A 12021-nucleotide genomic window follows, 5' to 3' on the forward strand; every position below is an offset into this window, starting at 1 on the left:
TTGTGGCTTCCCTGCCCCAAAATGTGTGTAATTTGAATAATCATGGAAATATCAGACGACCAAACTGAGGGACATTGTAGAAAATAAGTCAAGGTAACAATGTCAAGGTAAAAAAACAACAACCCACTACCACAAAATTCGCCCCCAAATGACTGACTTGCTATTCCAGAGTACTCAAGAGACTTAATAATTGATAATGAAACTCAACATGTGCCTAGATGCAGAAACTTTTTTTTCCTTGAAAGGGCATTCATGAAAACTGGCCAATTTGAAATTTGAAGATTAGCTAATAGTGCTGAGTCAACATTAATGTCTTGATTTTGATAATCTGTGGTTTTGCATGACAGCATCATCTCTGTTTTTACAAAAACATTTGGGCCTAAAGGTGCAACAGGTCTGCGGATTACTCTCAAATGATTCAGATAAAGAATGTGTGTGTGTGTGTGTGTGTGTGTGTGTGTGTGTGTGTGTGTGTGTGTTTTAAATGATGTAGGAGATGGGGAATGAGAGGGAGGTTGAGAATAATAAAGCAGAAAGCAGATATGATAAAATGGTAACATCTGAGAAATCTGGATGGAGAGTATTTGGGAATTCTTGGTACTGTGTTTGTAACGTCTGTCTGTATCAAATTATTTCAAAATTAAAGGGAAAATTAGTGAGCTAGAGAGGGCATTGCTGGGCAGCTCAGCGGGGAGCACGCTGGCAGCCCAGTACCCAGCAGTAGGACAGCTACTTGCTTTGGGAGGCTTCGAAGCAGGGACCACAGGTTTCATGGGAAGAAGTCTTCTCTGCTGGGGATGAACAGTAGGGTATACGTATGTGTACATGCATGGCGTGTGCGTGTGTGTGAAAACAGATACGGGAGAACCTTAAAAATTTCTGACTGAGAAAGAGGGACTCTCTGGATCCAGGAGAAAGAGATGTGATATCAGCTTCGACCCATGACAGTCACACCTTCCTCAACCCACTTAAGTTTTGGGCAAAGAGTCACAAAACCCATGAGGTGGTTTGAGCGGGCTGGGAGTTGGTGTCCTCGAGTCACTCTGGCCAAACTCTGCAAATCCCAGACAAACTGTCTTAGGAAGAGAGAGACAAGTTATCCCAAGGGCAGCATCTGGACTGGCGGATGACCATTCCACCTCTTTGACTGGCCTGGAGAAGTGTTCAAAGCCAGGGATTCACAGCTATTTATGGACACACAGTGCATTTCACTGATGCCTATGAGCCAGTGTGCAAGTGGGCAAGTTCAGCTTCCTGAACTAGCAGCTGTTATAGGCAAAATAAGATTTTTTCCTGCCTTACAACTTTTATTGAATTACTGAAAACACATCCCCTGATCACAGACCCTCAGGCTTATGTACAAAGTAGAAATAAAATAAATATAACCATTAAAAGGTCCCTTAACAGCAGATTTTAGAAAACCCGTAATCCCGGTTAATCTGTTTTGCCCTGATTTCCGAATTATGAGGCTGACAAGGATTATGGGAGGTCATGGGGTTTAACTCCTTCTTCTGCAAAAGACTGAATCTAAATTGTTCCAGGAAGATATTTATCTACTATTATTTTAAGAAACTCCAAAGCGCACGATGCTATCCATTTTTTCAGCAGCCTACTTTATCTTCTTTAAAACCTTAGTAGGCAAGGCATTTTGTTTTGTTTTAAATTAGATTTTTATTGGCTTTACACTACTTCCAATTTTCTTTGAATGTTATAAAATTCTTCCCCTGATCTCCTCTTCTCTGAAGGAATAACACCAATCCCCTCTCAACATTATTCAAATCATTCACCACACTCCTTAATCCACCCCAGCGTAGGGGCAATGCCAACGGCATAGAAAAGAGAAAATCTAAAATTAGACCTTCAGCACTGTACTGCTTGGACACGCCCTAACGGATGGCATTCATCATGCTGGCCCTGAGCCACTCAGGAAGGTTCTATTGTGTCTCACAGTTCACATTTAAAAATACAGGGTAAGCTCTAATAGAGTTTTCACAAAAATGGCTGACGTAGAGATCTAGTAGTTGACAGTAATGTCTTTTTTCCTGAGTTGTTTCCTTATGTAGAAGCCCTCGATAGCAGACCATGTTGTACAAATAAGATGCTTCTGTATCTGGAGACGTGCATATTTACCTGGTAAGTACCAGTCCCTTTTCAATTTTAGGTAGAAAATTATTGTGGGCAGTGACTCTATCACTTTGAGATCTAATTCAAATCAACAAGCATCCAAAACCTAATGCAGATGATTGGGTACACTGTCCTACTGGAAACAAAGAAGAAGGTATTCAAGGAGTTCACAGAAAACTGGAAGGATAAACCATCCACAATTAGGACAAAAGGGTGGGCTGCGTCTAAGGGCCACACTATAGCCAGGAGCCAGGAGGCGATGAGATAAAAATAGGATGTGGGGGTCAAACGGAAGAGGCTCTCAGGGTGGCCGTGCTCATTCCAGGGAAGGGACGTCTGAGAACACTCGAGGAGCCAGGGAGTAGACTAAAAGCCACCGGCTGCAACTAGATGCCGGAAGACCTTGAACACAGAGCTAAGCAGTTGTCTTATTCGCTAGGCACGCAGACTATCAACAGTTTAAGTCTTGAATGGCTGCTACGCATACCAGAAATTCTAATATTTATGAACAACTTATGAATGCTGGCCACAAAACTCCAGAACAAGACCATTGGGTTTACTCTCTGAACTGCTTACAGCTAGGACTCTGTGAAATGAACGTGTGAACTCCTGGGAAGACTAGATCAGGAAAGAATAGATAAGACGAGGGTAATGAATTAATAACCAGAAATGTTACCCCAAAATAAAAAGATAATCAATAAAAAATACTTCAAAAAATATCCTTCAATGTCAATACATCACACAATCAGTTCAAAACTGCTCTACCATTATTTTACACCCAAACTTTAATATTTCAATATTTTTTTAAAATATATTTTATTGATTTTTTACAGAGAGGAAGGGAGAGGGATAGAGAGTTAGAAACATCGATGAGAGAGAAACATCGATCAGCTGCCTCCTGCACACTCCCCACTGGGGATGTGCCCGCAACCAAGGTACATGCCCTTGACCAGAATCGAACCTGGGACCCTTGAGTCCACAGGCCGATGCTCTATCCACTGAGCCAAACCGGTTAGGGCATCAATATCTAATAATGTAGATATATGTTCAACCTATCTCTCTCCCTAATTTTTCTTGAGTACATTTACACTGTGGTTTTTGCATTTGATGTACTTTATGAAGATTATACAATTTCCTGAAATTTTCTTCTTGCAGTTTAAAATCAGACAAACTGCAATCTGGTAAAGAAGCAGCACACAGTTCCCATGACCAATTTTTACACTGTCAGAAATAACTTTATCACGGCATCCCTGGCCTTTGTGTTATCTGGATATTTTGAATCATTTCACCAAGTGTAGCCTTAACACCACATTTACACAAGCAACATAATATAAAAGGGAAAAACACTACATTTTTCTTACATCATCCTGTACAAAATTTTATATATTTTTGCAGTTTTAATTAAGGGACTCAAAAGATACGAATGTGTATAAAAAATATTTCTTGGGCCACTTCTAGATACAAACACTGTAATAATTTCCCTAACAGAAAAGGGAAGTTAACAAAACAAGATCGTTATTTCTACTAGGGAGGCTCAAAGAACAGACTACCTAAAGAATTGTTTTTCTTAAGAGAAATATCCCTCCCCTGCTCTGTACTGTACAAGATTATAGGCAAAATTTTAGAAAGCTGAATATCCTTTTAAATAACACTTTCTTCAGCTTTAATTGCAAATAATTGCCTCTTTTGGTGCTAATGAGCATGAAAACCAAGGAATGGAATGCAATTCTGCCGGTTCATTCGGGGTAATGGCTTTGTGAGCGGGCGGCACTGCTGAGAGATCTAGTCTCAATTTCCTGGAGTACAATAAGTGAGCAGCAGTAAATTTTTCACTTGAGGAAGATTTTTCTAACCTATGTAAATATAAATAGAAAACCCATTATCTATTGATAAAAACAACGAAGGTTAAACAAAGTTTTATGTTACTCTTCCTTTAACAGCCATCAGCTCGCTGGGTCATGAAAGTAAAGAAAGTACTTCACTTACTGAAATCGATGAGAAACCGTCCAAATCCTTGCCTCTGGTGCTGGGGCATGATCATTATGCAGGAGACATTATACTTCTGCTGGCAAAGCTTCTCCTGCGGGGGGGAGGGAGGAACAGAGCGAGTATGTCAGACTCTGCTGGAGTGGGCCATTCCCTGCACCTGCCACCGGCCTTGTACAACAGTCCATGAAGGTGAGCCAAAGTGTTAGGTGAGGATCAAGCAGAATAATCCTACTGTTACTCAACCGAACCATCAACTAACGACAAACCATCAATTCCAGGCGTGTTTCTCAATCATGTCTTTATTCTTGGAAGCCAGCACCAAAAATGTGAATAAAGAATCCAAGGAAATATGAGCCAAATGAAACGACACAGACAGTATGGAAGAAATGCTTTCCTTGCTCAAAACAACTTGGAAGATGGGGGGAATCCACAGTCAGCCGGCGCGGTCAGCCAGGACTTAGCCAGGCAGCTTGCTAACTAGTGAACAGCTCCGCAACAGCAGTACGTCTCATGCCTTTGAGCAAATGCCCCAGTGAAACTGAAATAGTATGTGTGTGGGTAGGTTTGCACAAATACATTTCTCCTTTGAATAAAAAGTCAAAGAAGTTAGAGAAAGAATTAATCTGCATTTCAAACCAGAAATATAAAACAAAAGCGATAGCAGCACTAAGAAACCCCAAAGCCTCCAAACAAAATGAAGTCAAAATATCACCAAAGGCCTGAAACCGAGAGCAAGATTGGGAAGAGTATGTTTATAGCTAAGGAGGGCTTTGCAGTTTTCACGGGATGTGGCCTCAGCGCGGCAGTATTTTACACAGAGTACATACACCGAAGCCGCCAAGACCTACACAGAAAAGATCTGGAAAAGGCTTTTGAGGTTGTGAATGCTCTGGCCAAATATAAGCCACAAATAAGACTGACCACAAATGGTACTAACCACATCAAAGAATTGCTTCAGAACACCCAGATCTTTAATGAACCTGTTTGAAAGATCACAGGAAATGGTTGTGGAAAAACCCCTACAGGGCAGAATTAAAGTTTTCTTTGTGAAAAAGATGTGCTTCCAACTTTTGCACGTTTGTAGCTGTCTGTGGAGTCTAAGAAAGGAGGAGGAAGAAATAATATGTGTCAGTTTTCCTAAGCAGAATTGTCCATCTCTGAATGGGAACATCAGTGGCAAAGATTCAAATCATTAGTCTATTTTGCAAATTAGACAAATGGGTCATTCTATTTAAAAAGAGATGTACACTGGTTTAAAAGAATTTACCCTTGATGTCATTTTTCTCTTTATGCTGGATTCCTTCCAAATCCTAGCAGACTTCTTGAAGTCCAACTCAAGAATAATCCCCACACCCCAATACATGTTAGTACACCTAAATCCTAATCTTTAGATAAAATAAGTGCACCTCTGTTCTCTCCTGTTTAGAGCCATCTGTTAGGTGCTTGGATAGTCACATGCATGTAATAATTTACCCTGAACTTCCCTAGGTCATCTTGGCCATTCTGTGGCTGTAACCTCTGGAATTTGGTTTAAGTATAACTCCAAAGGGCCATAGTCCTTCACATTCCAGTTGACACATTAGAATATGGTTTGATTTGTAGCTAGTCTTTTAAGATTCAGAGAGAGGGAGGGGGGAGAGAGAAACATCTCGTTAGATGAATTTTTGTTTTACTACACTGCTGGAAATACCAGTATTCCGAAGATGATAAGAAATGACAGTAGTTGCTGCTATACTATAACAGAAACTGTGACAAAATGCGAAAAGTTTAGTTTGTTCTGAGTAAAACGTAGGGCCCTGGAAGAAGAGGCAGAGACTCAAACAATAAGAGTCACCTTGTCCAGAGGCCAGTCTGTGACAAGGCAGGACAGGGGCAACAGGCAACATTAAGCATCTACGTTTAAACAGATATACTGAAAAAACACCATGTTCTATAGCAGTGGTTCTCAACCTTCCTAATGCCTCGACCCTTTAATACAGTTCCTCATGTTGTGGTGACTCCCAACCATAAAATTATTTTCGTTGCTACTTCATAACTGTAATTTTGCTACTGTTATGAATCATAATGTAAATATCTGATATGCAGGATGTATTTTCATTGTTACAAATGGAACATAATTAAAGCATAGTGATTCATCACAAAAACAATATGTAATAATATATGTGTTTTCCGATGGTCTTAGGCGACCCCTGTGAAAGGGTCGTTCGACCCCCAAAGGGGTCACTCCCCACAGGTTGAGAGCCACGACTCACAGGCTGAGAACCGCTGTTCTATAGGAAGGACAATCATCACCACTATTCTTTTTAACTTTTCAGAGAAAAAGATCTTTACTTACCTATAGAAAAGATAGGATGTTTTAGAAATTATATAAATAGATTTCCTATTTAAAGTTCTGTGTTGATTCTGTCATCTTTTGAATCTGTAATGCACAAATGAACTTCCTTCCTTTTCATTTTAGAGCTTTACCAAATATGTGGATGAAGACATCAAGGCAGTTTCCCATGAGTGCTGTCATTTACTAGCATTTTTGTTTATAGTCTTTATACTGATTCTTAAATTTAGAAAATCTACAGTTTGTAAAGGACCTTTATTATATTCTATCTTTTGATCTTCCATGAAAATAACATTTCTATAAAGGATTCCACTTATATAAGAGCAGAGTCATTAAAATTCACTTATCCCCTAATATGAAAAAATATATCATAAAGAAAAAAACAACAACACAGGGTCTTGATCATTTATACCTTCTGGCTGGAAATCTCATATTATCATCCTGGCACATTAAACTATTTCAGAGGTGCCTAAGAATAGTTCAGGTCAGTGCCTGGTAAATATCTCCAAATTCAGTTTTCCTTTATTGTATATGAGTTGTTTCTCAGAAGTCTTTGGGAAGAAGAATGTGAGAAAACCATTCTGAATGAGTGAAAAAGACAAATGACATCCACTCAATAGAGCAAGGCTTCCCTATGTTAACAACTGGAGATACTCAGGCCTTTTAAAGGCGACACTGTTTTAGATCTTAAAACAACAGTACAGAGAACAAGAGATGAAAGAGTGCCACCAGTCATTGCATCAGCGTGACTATCCAAATGCCAATGTTCCCATTCACAGAGATACTGATAACCACAGACGGAATGCAAGGAAAAGAGATGAGAATTATCTCTTAAATGCTACATTAATTACACTGAAATCTTCATGTTGACACCACTTAGAGGGAAAAAGAAGATAAGCGTAACATTCAGAAAATTAAAGGTGTGAGGTGGCCTGCAGCTGCAATTACGATGTTACGTGGATGCTGATAATCAGGACAAGCAGGGCTGAGGTCCTTTACACACGTCCTAGGCGTGATGTGGATTGTTTTTGTTGGTTTTTTAAATGAGCTACGAACAAGAACCTGAGCTTTTCAGAAACATGTGTCACTTATTCAAATTATAGTGATAAAAAAGCCCCGTTCAAAGAACTGGGCTCCACCAAAAACATTCTGAAAAAGAACATGAAGGTCATGCTGGCTCTTGTTTTTACCTTAGAGAAGTATCCAACCAGATGACAGCCCTTTTCATCATTTTTTGTAAGGACATAAAAAAGGAATGGCTCGACATCATAATACAACGTTTTGTGGTCCAGGAAGAGCTTGGCTAACAAGCAAAGGTTTTGGCAATAAATTTTGCTCATATTCCCATCAACCTAGCAAAGAGAAACAGACAACATTATTTATCATAAAAATACCACTCAATATAAAATTGTTTCTTTTATATGGTGTTTGGAAAGTACATAGTTTTATTTCCAAATCCCAAATTGAGAGATTAAAACACTCCATTAAACAAGTATAAAGTTAAACAGAATATAAGTGTCACTTGGCAAATCAGAATTCTACCTTTTCTCTTAAATTATGGTATAATATAGCTTAAATTTCTCTTCAAGCTACCTGAAGAAAGGCCAAACCACTAACAAAGGAGTAATTTTTATTTGCATTTTGTTACGAGTAAAAAATGATCAGGCATGTCCTCTCTGTTTGAAGCATGTAAACCTGAACTAAAGAAATGTAAACAGATCAAAATACTGTTCAAGTAAGTTAAACTTTATGTTGTTTACAAAAGGGCTTCACATAAAAATAAAATAAATGAACTGTATTACTCTGATTCTTCAGAAGTGAGGATTAGCAAAAGAGGCTTCCATTTTGGTTTTATCCCAAGCATCATTTTAAGTATAATTGGAAAAGATAAAATTTCTATGTTGGGAATACTTACAGAGAAAGTGAGATGAATTTCAACCTACAATAAGTACAATGATTACAGTCTATTTCCCTTCAAAATAAAAGAATCAAGCTGTGATACTGATGGCTATAGACAGGAGGCTAAGCACAGATGCCAATTTCTTTGATCAAATGTAGTTACTTGTTGAAAACAGAAATCACAGCAGATTCAAGAAAAATTTCCCCAGCACTTCTCTTAGGGGAAATGGATATTTGCTAACCAGAGCTCTTTAACAATGAACTTCACTGTTCTTGAGTCTCCTGTGGACCATACAGGTTCTCATATTGCACAAATTATTTTTAGACTTCATATAACTATTTCCCTTGGATGAAACCTAGGTCCCACACATAGCAACATAATCAAATATGGGCAACGGGTACAGAGGCTACAATTCTCTCTTTAATTAAAGTAAGTTTTTATGTATTTGGAATGTAGTCCTGTTGGAAATGGTAGTACATTACAAAAAGGACAGACAAAGGTGCATCTGTGAACCAGAAAAACAGAGATGACAATGCCGAAGCCAAATCTTACCAGATGTGAAAGGTCTGATGTGGCATGCTCTCAAGAGTGATAGAGAAGACAGGAAAGTAGTCATCTGTGATTATTCTTTATTTATTTTCAAGATACTTAGGAAACTGCTCAGAGAAATTTCCGACGTGCTATACTCTAAGTATTAACTCAGATTCTAGAATAGGGACCTTGGTCCTTATCCAATGCAATTTTTTCAATTGTCTTTATGAATAAACTTTACAAATCTGCTTCTGACTTTCCCTCTCACATCTCTGTGCAGTCCCAAAGCATCTGCCCTGAAACAGCAGACCACTCTTACCAGCCTAGCAACTGCAAACACTGACTCTCTTATCAGTAAGGAAGCCCCTGGATTTACGAAAGCTTCAGCCCCACAGGCGGATTCATGCTGATTTATTTAACAATTACTTAAAAGCCAACAATGTGTTCTGCCCTTCTGGAAACAGTGAGACAGGGATTTCACTTTGTTTTAGTTAAAAGAAAGGAACAAGGCACCAAGGAAGGAGCCAAAAGGAAAGTTGAACTTGTGACATTAGTTAAGCCTCAAGCGAGGACAGCTTTGCTGTCTCAATCTGGCAGGAGCTGGCTGGGTCGTTTCCCAAGACTAACAGCAGGAAGGACAAGAACTTGCATTCAGCTTTCCCCTGGGTGTGATTTTGCCCCCAGAGGACATGGGCTATACCTGCAGATTTTTGGTTGTTACAACAGGAGGGATGGTGGTATTACTGGCATTTAGTTGGTAGAGCCAGGGATGCTAAACATCCTACAATGCACAGGGCAGCCTCTTGCAACAAAGAATATCCAGCTTGAAATGTGAATAGTGCCCAGGTAGAGAAACCCTGTGCCTACTCTTAGTAATAACTAACATCCAGTCTTCCCAGCAACACGACCCTTCTTCCATCAAGCTTGCCAAAAGAGCCTGATAGACCCAGGGAGAGGGGCTTTAAAAATTCCTAAGACACAGCTGGAGTTACCGGTGTTCTCTGCTCAGCCTTGGGAAAAAGAAGTGGGCCCCGCTAGTCTGAGAGGGGAAGACTGACCCATGCCAGAAACCTATGTATGACCCTCCCTGTGTCAAATACAATGCAAGACATTATAGACCAGAGCTAAAGAGGAATGTGGGGCAGAACAATACATTCCAGTCTGAACAATTCAGAATAAAGAATCCAAAGTAAAACTGTATTTCAGACAGAAAATATCACATCTACTGAGTACCCAGGACCAAAAAATAATGAACCAAGATGGGTAACAGAGAAGAAAATAAGGCAGGACAATCGAAGTGCTCAACTGGAATAGGGAGAATAAAGGACAGAAAGAAACCCTGTGAAAAGGCAACAACATGAAAAAAAAGCATGGTTTCCTCAAGGTACAGCTGCCTCAGCTAAGCTGGATCCCTGAAACTGACAGTAGAACATGAATAAACAATGAAATGATATAGAGGCAAAGACCTTTTGCTACTAAATCAATTCTGAAAACACAAAATATCTTCAGGAACCCACAATGACAGACAGAGCCACAAGGGGTTCCTGTGAATTGCAGAGTTCTCCAGGGGTGGTCATCCTCCCAGATTGGGGGGAGTCCCAACATCTGCTGGGAGCTCACCAAAAGGATTATCAACTCTGCCAAGAAATGGATGGAAACACAGGTGGTTGTGTATTGAGGAGATATGTACAGCTGCTCAATTCCCTGGAAGAGTGAGCACCTGCCAGACATTGGCTGGAGCTGCTGAACAAAGCTCATTTCTGCTGCCAAAGAAAGGAGAATTTACAAAGAGCTGAGGAGATCATAAATTCACTGGTGAATATATCTGGTGCAGACAGGGACTTGGGGCAAGAAAAAAAGTTAATATGATGAAGTAGGAATTCATTATCAATCTAAACGGTTACTTAATATGGTTAGATAAACATTCCAAAACATGGAGATACTTTAAAGAGCAGTCTGAATTTCAATGCCAAAATTGAGTAGACTTTACACCGTCTACAAACAATTCAATACATAGTCAACAATTGAAAATGCTAAGTTTCAAAAGCTGAGTTTTTTATTTACACATGCTTACCTCAAATACTGAAAGGTCTTTCCTTCGGTAAATTTCATTTGCTGGAGGATGAAACCATCCACATTTCTTTGAGTGTCTCAACAAAATGTTTTTACTTTTCATATATTTAAGACAGAATTCACACAGGTAAAGCTTTGGTAATCTGTTAAAATTTTAAAATCAAAGAATCTTTCAGATTGATTATACTGTTTAGGGGGAAATAATACATATTGTTTATTATTTGATCTCTAAATCATATCAAAGTTGTTGCATTTCAAAAAAGTAGTTTCAAAAAAAAGCAAAAAACAAGCCAGTAGTAAAGAGAACTGACAAACCTTACATTACTTTTCCACATAATATTTGTTGCCTTATCTATGAATAAATCATTTCTTTTCTTAGAAATGCCCTAAAGAAAGAAAGGTTTTCAGAACTGGAACCACTATTCTAAAAATCAACAATAAGGACAGCATCCTGTCATGTAACCATGTATATTTTTCAAATTTCATTTAATGTCATAGTTTCAATAGTATATGTGGTCAATGGTGTAATTATAATGATCTTTTACTCAGAAAGAAGTGAATTCATTATTTTAAAAAATAATCTGCATTCTTATAAGACCGAAGAGCCCTAGAATATAATTGTTTCCTCTTATAGTTAGGGGTGAGATGACTTTAAAGTTACTATCATAGTTACATATGGTCTAAAGCGCTAAGTGTAAGAAAGTCAAAAGATCTGGTTTGTTTCTACCAATTCCACTGACTCTTTTGAGTAACACTAGACAAACAGCTTTCTTTTCCCTGCTGACTTTTCCTCAACCTTATTTTATTGTACTCTGTCACACTTAAATGGGCGTTGCTAGCATTTACGTAACAAATGTTCACAAGCACTTTCAAGGTCTTTGGGGTATAAGAATTGGGGAGGTTAGGGTGGAGCAGGGCTGGGTGGAAGGGGCAAAGTGGGGGGGGGCAGTGGGGGACATCTGTAATACTGTCAACAATAAAAAATAAATTGCCCAGCCAGCGAGGCTCAGGTTGAGCGTCAACCTAAGAACCAAGAGGTCACAGTTCGGGGCACATGCCCGGGTTGTGGGCT

At 39.1% G+C, this 12021-nt stretch overlaps 1 protein-coding gene across 1 annotated transcript in view; it reads right to left on the bottom strand.

Annotated features, from left to right (window-relative positions):
* The window catches only part of KAT6B (K(lysine) acetyltransferase 6B), a 166919-nt gene that overhangs the window by 34935 nt on the left and 119963 nt on the right, over positions 1 to 12021 (bottom strand). The window contains exons 10-12 of the mRNA XM_006765269.2: positions 10951 to 11092; positions 7636 to 7797; positions 4111 to 4204 (exon numbers count right to left, since the gene is read on the bottom strand). Of these exons, the coding sequence (XP_006765332.1) occupies positions 4111 to 4204; positions 7636 to 7797; positions 10951 to 11092 (398 nt within the window). The remainder of the gene's footprint in view (positions 1 to 4110; positions 4205 to 7635; positions 7798 to 10950; positions 11093 to 12021) is intronic.

The sequence above is a fragment of the Myotis davidii genome, unplaced genomic scaffold, assembly GCF_000327345.1.
Source record: "Myotis davidii unplaced genomic scaffold, ASM32734v1 scaffold2161, whole genome shotgun sequence".
NCBI classification, from domain to species: domain Eukaryota; kingdom Metazoa; phylum Chordata; class Mammalia; order Chiroptera; family Vespertilionidae; genus Myotis; species Myotis davidii.